Raw genomic sequence first — 17,098 nt, forward strand, 5'->3', positions numbered from 1 at the left:
TATTCATTCATTGTATGATATTCCACTCTGTGTTCAAATTCTCTATTCTGTCCTGAGCACATGGCAGCCCCATTGCTTGTAGTGCCTTACTCACTCCACTCAACTGTCAGTGTTTTATAGGACAGGGATCTGTAAAAGCTCTGTAGAGGTTGAGTAGAATCTAGAAGTTGCTATTGTAGATTTTTAAGAATCAAGTCTGTGTACTTTTTCAGTAGTCTTATCAAACACTTCTTGTCCTCTTCACTTAAGCATTCAATATAAATGCCTTCGTTAGTCAACTTCTGGGCTGAAGTCTTTGCTTCTTCCAGTACTTTTTCAATTGATAGCTTTCTGATTGATCCAAATGTAGCTTCTATTGCTGAACAAAGATCTACTACTGTTGTAGCAGATGCCTGGATGCCATTGTTTTATGACCCAAGTGTTTTCAACAGCAGACTTACGAGAGAGAATGGCAATAGTCTTCTCTGAATGTAGTAGCAAAAGTAATCCACCAGGCTCACTACTTAGATCCATCCCATCTTGGTAGATACTTTCCAAAGCCAGAAATAATGGCTGGAGTAATTTTAGGACAACAGCCAACGATTATTCATGAGAAAGCCAGAGGGTTTTCCCAGGTTGGACTAATTTGAATTTCAGTCCCAGTGTATCGTCTATATTTTCCAAGATATTCAGTCTTTTTGGACTCTTGCTGAAAAAAGAACATGATGAAGACATTACATTTATAGCTTTTTAAATGTCTTTTGAAGAGTCTGCAGCTCATACTAGCACTAGTTGGAGTAGATGGCCTCTGCAGTGTGTATAGAAGAGATTAGGGTTACACTTTTCTCTGAGCAAAGCTTATACTCCACTATGTCTTCCAGAGAAGTTTGCAGCTCCATCAAATGCACAAACAGCCATCTGTTTGGGGTCCAGTTGACAAGCATTTAACTCTTCTAAGACTGGGTTGTCACAGATGCAGCCGATGTGTCTTCTATAATTTGAACATCTAGAAATGCATCTACTGGCCTGCCACTGACATCAAGATAACGTACACAATGACTTGATGCCCTTTGCATTGATGCATTCATCAGCCACGTATGCAAGTTTTTTGAATGTGGTGAGAGAGTTCTTCACTTTTTCAACTGTTGAGTCTTTCATTGTTGCACCACGTGCTTCTAGCCAGTCAGCTAAATTTCTTGCAGAAAGACAGTGAACATTTTCTGGTCTTGTCTGGAACCAGTGTTCAACTTCAGGATGACCATTGGCCTCCAGTTTGTAGTGTGTGGTATCTCTTGCTTAAATAGAAAGTATGATGCCATAGCCCTATTTGTTCACATGAATTGTGTTATGTGGCCAGGATTCTTAACAGCCTCATTAACACTCACTGGTGTTGTCCTTGGTCAGTGGAGACTCAGAGTTCAGAGGTGCTTTCACATGAGTTCACCTCCCAGGTGGGGGGCAAGAAGGCACCTTGCTTGTTCCTCCAGCTGCTCACTTTTCACTCTGGCCACTGTTCACTCCATTGCTCTGTTGCCAATGGCCCTGTACCATCACCTTCTGCTGCCACCTGTCACTGTGACCTCTGTGAGTTGGTCTCTTGAGGTTTCACCCAGCTCTCTGTGATGTCACTGAGCTCTCAGTGCGGAAACCTCACTGCTAATGCAGACTGGGTCATCTTTTCCACAGAAACACTGTCCCACAGTAGATCTAACCACTTAGACCTAATGATTTCAGCTTTAGTGGTCACTTAACAAAACAAAAGACTATCTGTAAAGCCTAATCATCTCTGTCTTTAAACAGTGGAGTACTTGTAATAATACTTGTGACTCAGGCAGACCATCAAGCAAAACACCTGTCCCCATCCTCTCTCTTGGTGCCCTCAATCAATACAGGCTAGGGCCCTTTACTCATACAATAACATTTTATTACCCCCCTCATTTCATTACCCCTCTCCTTGTACTTGGGCAATACAGCTCTGTTTGCTGGATACCTATGTAGATTAGGTGTGAATGTAAATACAATCTGGTCCTGAACCCTTTCACCCCAGCCCCCAGCTCATCGGTAGCTGGCAGGGACAGCTCCTTTAGACTTTGCTTACAAATCATAATTTGAAATTATTAGGTTGGCCAACATCACCAAAATGAATACACTGACATTGTCATAAAAACCAACAGCTGTCTAAGGAAGCTAGTCTATGTTCATACTTTTCAAATCTATTATACTTTTTCAGATGCATGTATTTTATCACACACTTTATATGCTTTTAACATGCATATTAATGTTTCAATTTCAATTCACATGTCCAAACAATCACTAAATTGACAACAATGCATGCAACTAGTTCACAAAACTGGAGGGTGTTGGTGAAATTCGGGGTGGGGAGGGGGTTAGAGAAATCCCGGAGGGGAGGGTCCCATTGCGCCTCCTGGCCCCTGTATTTTAAACAGCCCTGGCAGCGTCTCTGTGAGAGGGAGGCTGACACACGGTAGCAAAGAAGGAATCGCCCTTCTTCTAGGGGGATGCGCCTTCCCCCTTACTACCTGGCCCCAGCCCCCCACCCCGGCCAGGCCCAGCCACAGGCCTGGCAGGGGAGCAGAGCGTAGCCTCCGCACAAACTACATCTCCCAGCAACCTCCGGGGCGGGTCCGGAAGTATCCGCGCGCCGTTGTTGTGCCGGGAGCTGAGCGCGGGTGATTTGGGGCCGGCTGCGCGCGGGCCGGCAGCTGGCCCTGGCTGTGGCAGGCACCATGGCGCTGGGCGAGCCGCGCTGGCCGGAGAACCTCTCCCTGCTGAAAGTAAGTGGGAGGGAGGCTTCTCGGGCCTTCAGTCCCGGCGCTGCGCTGGGGGTAGCTCCCTAGAGCCGCGGCTCCCAGCTGTAGGGGTTTGTACCGAGCCTCCCCATGATACCGGGGGGCACCGGCCCAATGGCAGCGGCAGGACCTGGGGGAGAGTCTCTCAGGGGGAGCGGATGGCGGGGCGCCCGTTGGTGCTTATTGGGGGTGGTGATAGACTTGTGGTCCAAAGATCCTTGTAAGTAAGAGAGAGGTCCTTAAAATCCTTAAGCAAGAGCGTGGTTCCTCAGGGCTGGCATTTTGATTCATGGGGGCTCCCAAGAGTGACCGTGGGGATACCTGAAGTATCAGAGGATTGCAGCTGGCCTTAGAGTGGAATTTACCTTCCCCACCCTCCCTAAAACTTTTAGGTGGCAGAACAGGCTCTTTGCTTTAAACAAGACGCAGGCCCCATTTTTGCTAGGGAGGAAGCCCGATGGGGAGAGTTTGACAGGAGGAGTGTCAGATAATACTGAATTACTAGCAGCGTTCCCATTTGGGAAAGGTCTTCTGCAAGAACTGCCATTCCCTTCCCCCTTTTCACTCTTGAGCTCTAGCAGAGGTGCCAAAGATTAAATATACACACTGGAACTGATTTCAGAAGCTGTTCTCAGTTCAATTTGTTTATTGAATTTGTGTTCAAGCTGCTACAGAAGAGCAATGTGACAGTTTGCATTTATGTAACAGCTCTTGATATAAAACAACCGTTAAACTTGTCCCCAAGAGATGTGAGGGATTTTTGTTTTTCATCTATGGGGTTTAGGAAACTGGTGGACAAGAATTTCTGAGAGTGAAAGAATGTAGATATTTTTTATATCATACATATAGTCAGAGGAAGAGTTTTTGAAGGATGCCTTCGAATGACCTTAACTTTATGTTTTCCATTTCAGGTAGTGGATGATTTGTTGCGTTGTGGGATATGTTTTGATTACTTTAATATTGCAATGATCATACCACAGTGTTCACATAACTGTAAGTACAGGAGTATTTTTGTGGGTGTGTGTATGTATCCCTTACTAGTGCCTGATTTTCATTCCATCCTGCTATCTTTTCTGTTAGATGTTAGGGTACATCAACACAGCAGTGCAAGTGCAGGCTCGAGCCTAACCCCCCTGGCGTCCACACACCAATTACAATAACCTAGGGCTTGAACCTATGGTCTCAGCATCCTGCAGGGCTTGAGGTTCAAGGCCCTTGTTAAGCTGACACCTAGATAATGGCATAGAGAGTACACTTATAAAGTTTGCGGCTGATGACAAGCTTGGGAGTAGTTGCAAGTGCTTTGGAGGATAGGATTAAAATTCAAAATGATCTGGACAAGCTGGAGGAATGGCCTGAAGAAAATAGGATGAAATTCAATAAGGACAAATGAAAAGTACACCACTTAAGAAGGAAACCATCAATTAGACACATACAAAATGGGAAATGACTGCCTAGAAAGGAGTACTGTGGAAAGGGATCTGGGGGTCATAGTGGATCGCAAGCTAAATGTGAGTCAAGAGCGTAATAGTGTTGCAAAAAAAGCAAATATCGTTTTTGGATGTATTAGCAGGAGTGTTGTAAGCAAGACATAAGAAGTAATTCTTCCGCTCTATTCCACGCTGATTAGGCCTCAGCTGATGTATTGTATCCAGTTCTGGGCACCACATTTCAGGAAAGATGTGGACAAATTGGAGAAGGTCCAGAGATGAACAAAAAAATGATAATAGTCTAGAAAAATGACCTATGAGGAAAAAAAATTGCGTTTAATTTAGTCTGGAGAAGAGAAACTGAGAGGTGATATGATAAGTTTTCAGGTACATAAGAGGTTGTTACAAGGAGGAGGGAGGTAAATTGTTGTCTTTAATCTTTGAGGATAGAACAAGAAGCAGTGGTCTTAAATTGCAGCAAGGGCGGTTTAGTTGGACATTAGGAAAAACTTCCTAACTGTCAGGTTGGTTAAGCACTGGAATAAATTGCCTATGGAAGTTGTAGAATCGCTGTCATTGGAGATTTCTAAGGTCAGGTTAGACAAACACCTGTCAGGAATGGTGTAGATAATACTTAGTCCTGCTTTGAGTGTAGGGGGCTGGACTAAAAGACCTCTCGAGGTCCCTTCTGGTCCTATGATTCTAGGGTCTGAGCCATATCGGTTTCCTGAGTACATGTGGCCCCGGTTTGACTTACAGCCAGAGGACTTCTGGGACCTATCCCAGAGCTCATTGGGGCAACTTCCTTAGTCTTCTCTATGTGGATAGTCCGTGGTGCAGTCTATTGCACTGTATTGCAAATGGAAGCCACACTTCCCTTTGCAAAGGGCAGCAGCTCAAATCAGCGTTAACCTCTTGTTTCCTGAACACTGGTCTGCAAGCACACTATCAGAGAGCCTGCAGGGTTTTCAGTGGAGACTGATCAGAAGAAGCTTTTTGCAAAGAGAGCTGCTTCATGGTCAGCCCTGCAGGAAGGAGCGCCAGAGCTCCCGGCTCAGCTTGGCTGTGTGAAGGGATGACCCCCTCCACAACACCTTGGCGATGCCACCTTCTTGATGGGCAGCTGCTTGGTCCCCACTCTACTCTCTGATCCACTCCTGCCCTCCCTGGGGCTGTATGTGTGGGGGCATCTGGGCAGCATGCACTGTCAGGGCGGTAAGTGGTGGAACCCTGCATATCTGCTCTATGTTCAAAGCTGCAGATATCCGTGGCCCGTGTTTGCAGATCTGATACAGATACAGATTTTGTATCTGTGCAGGGCTCTAGTGAGGGGAGCCAGCCCCAAAACCGTCCTGCAGCCTCCTGTGGCAGGAACTCTGGCTCCTCCTCGCTGCTGCTCAGAGCTTGCCCAGAGCAGGGAGCAAAGGTGACAGGTGGGAGGTAGCTTCCAGCTGCCAGGATATTGGGGGTTATTTCTCCCCTGGTTGTGCTGATCCAGGAGCTCTGCCACTCTGCCTCCCTACAGGGCAGCCTCTTGGTCCCACTTTGTCCTCTGTCCCTTGCTTCTGGGGCTCCTCTGCCCTTCCTGGGGCTGTATGTGCAGAGATACGGCCCTCAGTGCATGCTGCCCAGGCGAATGGGAGCCAGTTCCAAAACTTCACCACAGTCTCCCGGGGTTCCCTTATCCCTGCCTGCAGCAGTGTGGCAGAGGCAGGGATAAGGGATTCCCACAGGGAGGAGGTGGGTGCTGGAGCAAGCTGCACCCAAGGCCAGGGGATGCACTTCATTGCTCCACAGCTGGCAGTAGCCAGGCTGGGGTGTGTGTGTGTGTTGTCTTCTGAAACCTACACTCTATGTTGGAGGTCTCAAACACGCAGGCCGCATGCAGCCCGCAAGGTTATTTTCCGTGGTCCGCAAGCTCCTCGCTCTCTCCCAGCGTTTACCTAGAGTGGCTCTGACTCGACGCTCACTGGGGGCAGGGCAGGCTCCCTACCTGACTGCCCTGCCCCCACGCCGCTCTGGGAAGCGGACGGAGGAGGAGAGGCACAGGGGTGTGTGTTGATATTACTTCAGGCACCGCCTCCAGCAGCTCCCATTGACCGTGGTTCCCCGTCCCCGGCCAATGGGAGATGCTGGGGCAGTGTCTGAAGCAACAGCAGCACACACAGCCCATGCTCCTGCTTCCCCACATTCCAGCTGCTTCCTGGAGTGGCGCGGGGGCAGGGCAGGCAGGCAGGGAGCCTACCCTGCCCCCGGTGTGCGCTGGGACAGAACCCACCCCCCCTGAACCCTCCCTGCAGTCGAACTCCCTGCCCTGACCCCCTGCCACACCCCTTCTGCACCCCAACCCCCTGCCCTGAGCCCCCTGCTGTACCCTGCACCCTGACCCCCTGCCCTGAGCCCCCTGCTGCACCCCGCACCCTTCCTGCACCCCAGCCCCCTTCCCTGGGCCACCTGCCGCACCCTGAACCCGCCTCACTGCCCTGAACCCCCTGCCACACCCCTTCTGCACCCCATCCCCTGCCTTGACCTCCTGCCTCATCCCTCATGCACCCCACACCCCAACTCCCTGCCCTGAGCTCCTGCCATACCCCACACCCCTCCTGGGGGCTCCCCCTGGGGGAGGGAGGGGGTGGAGTTGTGGTGGGGATTTTGGGGAAGGGGTTGGAATGGGGACAGGGAAGGGGTGGGAAGAGGCGGGGCAGGGGTGGGGCTTCATGGAAGGGGTGGAGTGAGGGCGGGGCTGAGGGCAGTGAGGGGGAGGTGTCAGTAATGTGGCCTTTGGACCAATGTACTAGTCCTCATGTGGCCCTTGTGGTCATTTGAGTTTGAGATCCCTGCTCTATGACAACCTTCAAAACAAACAGACAAAAATAAATAAATAGCCAACCAAACAAAAACACCTTCATTGAGCATCCCATTTTAAAAATTAAGAATCGCAAAGTTTCATTTTAATAGTTTGTCAGCCCTGGACAAGGATGTCCTGATTATCCTCAGAACAGATGCATATAGGCATTTTCCCGGCAGTGTGACGCAGCCTAGAGGTGGAGAGTCCCTTTCTCAAACTAGATGGTAGTTCAGTATAAAGCCTTCTCAAACTACCTTCCAAAGGAGCTCATTGTGCAGCTTATGTGCTCATATGCTCCTTATGGGCACCCGAGTCCCATCAGTAACACCATCAAAGTTAGGAAAAAGGGTGTTCGCATTTTGCAACACATTTGTAGGGTTAGAGCATCAGTGCTGATTTGGTGGGAAGGAGAGGCGCTAGGCACTTTGGAATAGGGTTACTTTGACTCGGGGCTGTGCACTGCAGTGTGGATGCCAGAGTTCTAAGTTTGAGCACGGGTCAGAAAATCCTTAACCTAAGGTTAAAATGCAGTATAGGCATGCAAGCCCAGCATTCTCTGATACAGTTCAGCTGACTCGAGCCCCACTAACCCTGGGCTTACATTGCTGGTTAGACATGCTCTTAGTGTTTGTGTGCAGACAGATGAACCTTTTTACTTCCTTTGCTTTTTACTACAAGCTTATGCGTACTGTCCTGTGACTAACATTCTAGGTTAGTAGAGATCATGTGAAAGACCTGCAACTTGTACTCAGCAGGTACAATGAGCAGTTGCAGAACTTGATTCTATAGCCATGCTCTGAACAGGAGTTCTATTCACTTGAATTAACAGGAGTTCTACATGTGGAGTGACTGCAGAATTGGGCCCTATGTGAGTGAACCTCTTTGTGTGGTACATCAACAGATGGAGGCTAAAGTTATGCAGATTCCTTTCCTGCCCACCCCCCTGCCTTAAAGAACATTGCCTAGAGCTGTATTAAATTTTCCATGCATCTCTCCACTCTGTCCCAGGAAATACAGGGACAACTGTGTTAAATGGGACCTGAAACCCTGACTCCAATGAAGCCTCACTGGCATGGAGCCCAAGGGGGTGCACATCAAGGCCAGAGCTAAAGCTGAGGAATAGAAGCTTAGGGCAGGTCTACGCTACGTCAGGGATCGATGCACTGAGATCGATCCACCGGTGGTTGTTTTAGCAGGTCTAATAAAGACCCGCCAAATCGACTGCAGATTGCTCTCCAGTCGAGCCATGTATTTTACCCCCGACGAGAAGAGTAAAGTAAGTCGAGAGGAGATTTTCTCCTTTCGACCCCAGAGTAACTTGACCTAAGGTGCGTCAACTCCAGCTATATTATTCACGTAGCTGGAGTTGCATAGCGTAGGTCGACTTACTGCGGTAGTGTAAACATAACCTTAGTGTGCATGATCCTGCCCTTTTGTGATTTCCTCCAGGATCTGTCAGGGTTGGGGGATGGTTCTGTGGTTTTTACTGCAGGGAGCTAGCCCCTTCCTGCACCCTGTTCTCATGGCATGCTGTAGAGACTTGGTGCAGAGGTTTCCTCATAAAAATTCCTCTCTGGTGGTGTTTCACATGGAAAGTTATGATCTGATCATTTATTATTTACTAGAGTGCAGTGTAGAGCTTATAAGTTCTTGATGGATTTTTTTAAAAAAATGTATAGCCCCTTTAAACAGGTGCAAGGAGGGAGTGGACCAGATTCCCTCCCCCAACCTTTGACCACAGCTGGGTGGTGTAACAGCAGAGTCCCTACTCTGCTGGCGTAGCAGAGGGGAGGCAAGGTCAAATTTGAGTGATGTTGTGACTCCAAGTGCCAGGTTGCAATGCCACTCACATTTCGGGCAGTTTGGCAGGCAACTTGCCCCTCGCAGCAAAATTCTAGTGTCCTTGCTTCTAGATCAGAACTTGCAGATGGTGCCTCGTACTAGATGGTTCAGTGGTAACCACTGTCTTTAGTGAGCAAAGACCACCATCTTTCATCTATACATCCTAGCCCACACTTTCTCAAATGCAGGTTGTAAATTGGGGAGTCATTTTTTGAGAGGTTTGTTGGGAAACAACCACTGTTTTTCTGAGAATGCAGATGTCTGTTGTAGGAACTAGTGCATTTAAATGCCATTGTTTTTGTTACAAAGAGTATATCTGTCAACTCACTGCTGAAGTGTCTTTCTGAATAATACATTAGCAAAACCCAGAGTCAGGAGTAGGGCTCAAAGCTGTCTTGTAGATGGAATTATAGGTGGAGCTGGTAGTGCTTCCTCTTGTTAAGATTACCTGTCATCTCCCATTATAAGATCCTGTTTTCAGTTGATAATGATTTTGTCAAATATTAACTGTCTTGGCTGAAATTTTCCATGCTGGGTGTCTGCCTCAGGCTGAATTTGCTGGCAAGTTTCAGCAAAAAAGTGCGTTAGCTATTTCTAAGCATGAGATTAGGAAAAAATACATTGTTTTGCTCATGTTTAAAAAAAAAAATTACAGTTGGTTTGTTGAGAAGCTAAGTAGCTTAAATGCTTTGGGGCAAGGACTTGAAATTTGACAAGGGTGTTGCCCTGGTGATGCCTTTTGCTGGTTGTGCCAGAAAATGTACATGTTGAACAAATTCAGATACCTCTGAAAATCTGTTTGCACCTAGTCTGTAGAACTTGGTGGAGTTTGGCAGCTAAATTCTTGGAAGATTACATCTCTACTGAGCATACCCTAGGGTTGCAGGGGCCAAGCAGGACTTTCCCTGCAATTGCTGTTCCTGGGTGCTATGAGGTGCTGGGCACCAGAGAGACTCTTCAGTGATGTCAGTGCTGCTGGTATTGATATGCTACACAGGGATTGGCAACCTTTTGGCATGTGGCCCAGCAGGAAAATCCGCTGGTGGCCCTGAATGGTTTGTTTACCTGCAGCGCCTGCAGGTTCGGCTGACTGCAGCTCCCACTGGCCATGGTTTGCCATTCCAGACCAATGAGGGCTGCGGGAAGTGGCGGCCAGCAGATCCCTTGGCCCATGCCACTTTCTGCAGCCCTGGATTGGCTGAATCTGCGGACGCTGCAGGTAAACAAACCGTCCTGGCCCCCCATCAGATTTCCTTGATGGGCCATATGCCAAAGATTGCCGATCTCTGTGCTAACATATGCACAATGGGGCCGAGTTAAGTTTGTGCAGGCATCCTTAATTCTGGCATTTCCCAATTTTTGAGTGCTTGGTTTTGTAACCCTAATGTTCTTTTCACATTGTGTTAGGGCTTCTCTATACTTATAACTAAATTGGCACTGCTACGATTGCTGAATCAATGTTGATTTAGTGGGTCTGGTGAAGACAAGCTAAGTCAATGGCAGAGCGCTCTCCTGATGACATCTATACTCTGTCTTCCCAAGAGACTGGAAGTAAGTTGGCAGGAGAGTGTCTCCTGTCAAAATAGTGTGGTGTAGGTACTGCTCTAAGTTGACCTAAGTTACTTCGACTTCAGTTACTTAACTTGCGTAACTGAAGTAGCATAACTTAGGTTGACTTACAGCTTCAGTGTAGACTAGCCCTTAAGACGGTATATTGCAGAAGCAGTTTCACATAGGTGTTCTTATGATTATTGCAGACAGAGGTGCAGGGAATTTAATTGGAACAATAAGAAAGTACATGCGAAAATTATCTTTGATGATTGTTTTATTGCTTGATCTGTTCTTCCAGCTGTTAGACAGCTGCATGCCCAAAGCAATTGTGAATAACTTGGGATGCAGAGTGTGATGCTTCTGACAGATTTTTCCTTAAAAATAGTTTTGTTTCAAGAAGAAATGCAATTACAATATTATTGGAAAATTTAATCAACTCTACTTAGGTGTAATGAAAGCCATGTCTATGAGTTAAAACTAGGACGGAACATTTACTTGACAGTAGATGAATAGGGAATAAAAACTTATCAGCAGAGAACTTAATCAAATCTATTAATTTACATAACAGTAACCCAGAGCACTCGTATGCTTATGGAGCTTTACGTTCTCAAAGCACTTAAAAACACTCCTGTGAGGGAGGTCTTATCTTCATTTTACTAAATGGAGAAATTGAGGCAGAGAAGCGAAGTGCCTTTCCCATATCCACGTACTGAGTCAGAGCTGGGACTGGAACTCAGGAATTCCTAGGCCCTTCATACTCCTTTTGTCCAAAGAAGCCCTTCTGGAAGGCTCAATTCTGCAAGATGCTAAGCATCCTCAACTCCCACTGAAATAAACTTTCAACTTCGGTTGAGGGTGCTCAGCACATTGCAGGATTAAGCTCTTACCCCGTTTAATCATTTCTTAGCAGGAGGATAAAAATAATGGCTAATGGAAGGTTTTCTGAAGTTAATGGGAGTTAGTGAATTGACTTCAGTGAGCTTTGGAAAAGGCCCTAAAAGGTAGGAGCATGGAACCTGTGTTAAATCTTCCCCCTGATATTACTCCATATACTGGATGGGATTTGAATTTTGTGGTTCTAGAAAGTGTAGTTATTTCAAACTTGAAGGTTAGCTCAGTAAACCATGATATTTTAACAATAAAAGTTGATGTGCTTTGGGGTATATTTGATAAATATTTTTTTTAAATGGACACACAGACTGAGATCAAATGCTGAAATATGCTGGTAAAGGTTCCATTAAAATAGAATAGTGTTCTTTATTGAATGTTTCGGTTTTTACGTATGACTATAATTACTTTAGTTCACATTTTGCTAGATTTAAAATTATATATAGTTACTCAACAATGTGTTAAAAAAAAAACTAGCAGTCCTTGTGGCACCTTAAGAGACTAACAAATTTTTTTGGCCATAAGCTTTGGGCTAGAACTCATTTCATCAGATGCATGAAGTGAAAAATACAGGAGCAAGTATAAATACATGAAAGGATGGGGGTTGCTTTACCAAGTGTGAGGTCAGTCTAACGAGATAAATCAGTTAAAAGCAGGATACCAAGTGTAACTTTTGAAGTGGTAAGAGAGTGGCCCATTACACACAGTTGACAAGAAAGTATGAGTAACAGTAGGGAGAAATTAGTATTGGGGAAATTAGGTTTAGGTTTTGTAATGACCCAACCGCTCCCAGTCTTTATTCAGGCCTAATCTGATGGTATCCAGTTTGCACATTAATTCCAGTTCTGCAGCTTCACATTGGACTCTGTTTTTTTGAAGTTTTTTTTGTTGAAGAATTGCCACTTTTAGGTCTGTTACTAAGTGACCAGAGAGACTGAAGTGTTTATTTTTGACTGTTATGATTCCTGATGTCAGATTTGTGTCCATTTATTCTTCTGCATAGAAACTGTCCGGTTTTGCCAATGTACATGACAGAGAGGTATTTATACCTGCTCCTGTATTTTTCACTTCATGCATCTGGTGAAGTGGGTTCTAGCCCAAGAAGGCTTATGCCCAAATAAATTTGTCAGTTTCTAAGGTGACAGGAGGACTCCTTATTTTTTTTGCTGATTCAGACTCACACGGCTGTCCCTCTGAAACCTGTCAACAATGTGTGTTCATCTTAGCTTAGTACACTCTGATTATATGGTATGTAATTTGTTTTTTTCAGATTGTTCCCTTTGTATACGCAAATTTCTGTCTTATAAAACTCAGTGTCCAACATGTTGTGTGGTAAGTATTTTTGTTTTGTTTTTCTTATATATTGTTTTGGGTAAATCTTTAGTATTAAGACTTTTTTTTTCCTCTTTGGGTCTAATCAGATATGTTATTGTAAGATATATAGAACTGCTTCTTATATTGTTCACCTCTGCTGATATTTTCAAATGAGAGAGCCTCAATTTGAGCACCTAAAATCCATATCTAGGCAGCTAAGTGTCATGATTTTTTTCAGAGGTCCTGAATATTCATTGAAGTCATTGCAATCTTTGGCACCTAAATAAGTGGTCTAATACAGATTTAGGCACTTACTTGTAGGCACCTGAGTTTGAAAATGTTGCATTTATTCCCCAAAGGGACAATTAATTTTCATCAATCTTTGATCATTGTATGGTTCACATTATGGGTCTTTTAAAGAGACACTGCTAGGTTGAATTTGATCCAGAATTTAGAATTAGTAAAAATAGACTTTTACAGAACCTATAGCCAATAGAAATGGCTTTTGATTGATTGATTTTCCACCCGCATTTTTTAAATTGAGGAGTACATGTTATTTTGGGGTGGCTGGTGATGGAATGTTTAGATTGAGTAAACTCAGAAGTGATTTTTCTGATTTCCTCCCCCCCTGCCCATGAGAGCATTTTCTAATGTTCTAGTTCTAATTAATTAAGTCTTGTTGATGCTGCTGGGACACTTTGCATAGTGGACATTAAGTGTATTCTTATGTATCTATTGTGTAGAATAAGTAGTTTAATATATTTCCTACTCATATTGTAAAATGAATTCCGTACAACACATCAGATGTGTAGTGCAGCCACTTCTGGGGTGGAGGATGGCAGTATACTATAGAGCAGAGGCATGGTAGATGTTGGCCATGGATACTGGGGTAAATCCCTTCTCTTCTGAAAAACACTGTGAGGACCAACAATACCCATGCCATGCAGTACAGGCAGAACTTTCTTAAGATCTTATCTGAAAGACTTTCACTTAATAAAGGGCGTGGAAGACCATTTGTCTTAGACCAGGCATCATCAACCTACGGCACCTGTGCCAAACACGGCACACAAGCCGATTTTGAGTGACATGCTGCCGCGGTCCCAGCCCCACTCAGCCCCCCCACCCACCGCTTTCCCCTGCCGGGGCAGGAGGCAGAAGCTTGGTCCTGTGGCAGCCAAGCTTCCACCACTTCTTCCCCCAGGATGCTGCTTTCCTGCCCCTCCTCCTCTCCTTCCCTGCACCGAGCAACTGATGGTCCTCGCGAGGAGGCGGAGGAAGAGCGACAGTGTGCAGGCAGCTCCATAGAGGAGGCAGAGAGCGGTAGGGATGGGGCTTTGGGGAAGGGTCTGGAACAGGGCATATCCCTTCCAGCCCCCTGCCATGAGCCGCTGAGGGCTGGGAGCACCGCTACGAGCCAAGCACCCCAGCCCTCTGCCTTGACCCCCCACATCTCCTAGCCCTCTGCTCTGACCCCTGAACCCCGCCCCCCCATACCCAGTCTTCTGCCCGACACCCTCCACACCCCCCAGCTCTCTGCCCTGACCCCTGAACCCCTCCCTTCCCCAGGTCTCGGGTCCTGGCCGCAGGCCCCACTTAGCCCGCTGCCGGCCTAGGTGAACTGAACCCCAGGCTGGCAGCGAGCTGAGCAGGCTGGCGGCGTAAGATCAACATTTTAATTTAATTTTAAATGAAGCTTCTTAAACATTTTGAAAACCTTGTTTACTTTACATACAACAATAGTTTAATTATATAATATAGACTTATAGAAAGAGACCTTCTGAAAACGTTAAAATGTATTACTGGCACGCGAAACCTTAAATTAGAGTGACTGAATGAAGACTCGGCACACCACTTCTGAAAGGCTGCCGACCCCTGTCTTAGACTTTAAGATAGGATTTGCCTTTAAGCCTGTTGAGTTTTGATGGATGTTTTTAAATAGAAGGCTGCATAAACACAACAAACAATGTTTCAAAAGTACTGGCAAAATATAGGTAATTTTTCATTACATATTCCTAAAGCATGAGTCCGTTCAAGGCAAGAATTCAGAAAGGTCTGTTTGTAATATATTGTCAGTTTTTTGACATTTAAAAAAGTGCAGACTTTTCAGTATGTATTTCTGAGCTGCACATTTTATATCCATCCTTCTACCTTCTTAAAAATCCCATTGATTGATATAAGAGCAAAGGAAGCTCTGGAATGGTAACGCAGGAGAACAATTAAAATGGAGAGGAAGGTTCTTTTAAAAGAATGATATGTATGCAGAAAACTACCCCGTAATCTGTATCTTTTATTCCATCATTATTCAAACTGACATTTTCCTTTGTTTACTCCTTCTTGATTAATGTTCGCATCTCATCCTTAGGAGCCTACTTTTGTCTTCTAAAATGATTGGAGCTTGGGTACAGTAAAACACTGTTGGAGACTAGTATTAGTGGGATTGGTTTTAGAACAAAGTATTGTTTTTATCTATACTTCTGGGTATTACATAACATTTTCGAGACTCACTTATTTCAGGGTCTTAGATGGTTTTCAGTAGAAGATATTTGAACTTCATTTTTATACAACTTTGTTGAATTAATAATTTTGAGGGATGGGGGTTGTATGGGTGGTGTCTGAAACACACATCTGAGAAGTAAATTATGTTTGCTTGAACATTGTCTATTTACTTCTGTTCTTTTGTAGGCAGTCACGGAACCTGACCTGAAAAATAACCGGATATTAGATGAGCTGGTAAAAAACTTTAATTCTGCAAGGTACAATGGAATTTTTCAAATATTACGTATGTTTCCATGGTTAGAAATATAGGCATCACTTGACTCCTTTAGCTAAGCCTGCATGCCATAGTGTGTGTGTGTGTGTTGAGTTAAAAACCCACGCCTGTGTGTCATAATGCAACCAAAGAGAAAAAACTACTGAAAATTTTCACATCCGTATCTCATATAGTAGATTAATTGATTAATGGGTGTATGTGGGGAGATTAATGTTTAATTTGTAACCTAAACGCCACAAAGATTGACTAATTGAGGGAAAAAGGGCCTGATTGTAAGGTGCATTTGGCATATTTAGTTATAGATGAAGTCAAAGGAATCTTATATGGGCAGAAGATGTCTCTAATGGTTTATTATTACAGGTTTTATAAGGAACCCATCATTGTGATAGGTGTACACATAATCTGGTCTTTAAAAAGGTGTGGGGGGGGAGAGGTGTTTAGCTTTTCCATTTTTTCAAATTATGTAGTTTCATTCTGTTCAACCAAATAGACCACCATTCTGACTTGAGGCAGATGACCATTTTGAGAACTTGTTCACAGTTTACGAAGAAATACTGGAAAAAAATACTCTTGGGCTGTGTGATAATCTTTGAAAGATAGTAGGTGCTGCAATGTGATTCAGTTTACATTGTGTGCGCCAGCACAAGTACAAATAAAGATACATTTACTTCTACTTTTTCATACTTGGATTCTTTGCACTTGCCTGATCCAATATCTACTGAAGTCTATGGGAGCCTTAGCGTGGATTTCAGTAGGCTTTGGACCTGGCCCTTCGCGCTTTGTAGTAGTGCTCTCTATACAAGTAGGTAAGATAGTTGGTAGCAGTATTACAGCTGCTTTATGGTGCTTCAGAGATGTTTGTAATTAATTTTATACTCAAGTTTACTCTGACCTAGGGTTACCAGATAGCAACTGTGAAAAAACAGAACGGGGGTGGGGGGTAATAAGCGCCTATATAAGAAAATGTCCCCAGAAACGTGACTGTTCCTTTGAAAACGGGACATCTGGTCACCCTACTCTGACCTGTAACCTCCATGCTAGTCAGGTTTGCTTGAAGCTGATAGCAGTACTGTAATTACTGGAAGTCAAAACTGATAATTGTATCCTCCACATATTGCATTGGACAATAACAAATTGAGTGTTGGGTATGCCTGGAATTTCAATTAAATAGTAAGATCTGCAAACAGACATACTCTGTAGCATATACTATACTAGAAAAGCTCCTCTGTTTATGTAAATGAATGGTCTTTAGTGGAAAATGATTGTAAGAAAGTCATAACTGCAGTAGAAATGCTAAAATAAATATGTTGTGTGCTAGTTACAGTATAAAGTTTGTTACTGTGATTCTAAAATGATAATTATCTAGAAAATTGTAAACATGACAAGCCTATGAAAAGCTGAGAGTGAAGTCCATTTTCCTGTTGGATGCTGTACTAGTCTTTAACTACTAAGGTAAGTTCAGTGGAATAAACAGAATACTATTTCAGACTCTTTTGGAACCTTTAATAAATGAGTTAATCCTTTTCATGATTTATAATGCAATTGAACCTCAGACTTTTCCTAAGAGCTAGTGATCTGCTAAATGAAAGAGGAGAAAGCCAAAGCCATAAATAACCATGCAATACTGAGATTCCTCACAACCAGCCATTAACAAAGAAAATGTAAT

At 44.5% G+C, this 17,098-nt stretch overlaps 1 protein-coding gene across 10 annotated transcripts in view; it reads left to right on the forward strand.

Annotated features, from left to right (window-relative positions):
- RAD18 (RAD18 E3 ubiquitin protein ligase) overlaps window positions 1-17,098 on the forward strand; it is a 155,271-nt gene that overhangs the window by 12,121 nt on the left and 126,052 nt on the right. For 9 of the 10 annotated variants that reach the window (XM_032784214.2, XM_032784212.2, XM_032784213.2 and 6 more), the window contains exons 1-4: window positions 2,639-2,774; window positions 3,701-3,782; window positions 12,619-12,680; window positions 15,345-15,415. In XM_032784214.2, the coding sequence (XP_032640105.1) occupies window positions 2,727-2,774; window positions 3,701-3,782; window positions 12,619-12,680; window positions 15,345-15,415 (263 nt within the window). In that variant the 5' untranslated portion in view covers window positions 2,639-2,726. Of the gene's footprint in view, window positions 1-2,638; window positions 2,775-3,700; window positions 3,783-12,618; window positions 12,681-15,344; window positions 15,416-17,098 lie in introns of those variants that run through there. The other variant, XM_032784211.2, reaches the window with a different exon arrangement.

This window comes from Chelonoidis abingdonii, chromosome 17 (genome assembly GCF_003597395.2).
Source record: "Chelonoidis abingdonii isolate Lonesome George chromosome 17, CheloAbing_2.0, whole genome shotgun sequence".
NCBI classification, from domain to species: domain Eukaryota; kingdom Metazoa; phylum Chordata; order Testudines; family Testudinidae; genus Chelonoidis; species Chelonoidis abingdonii.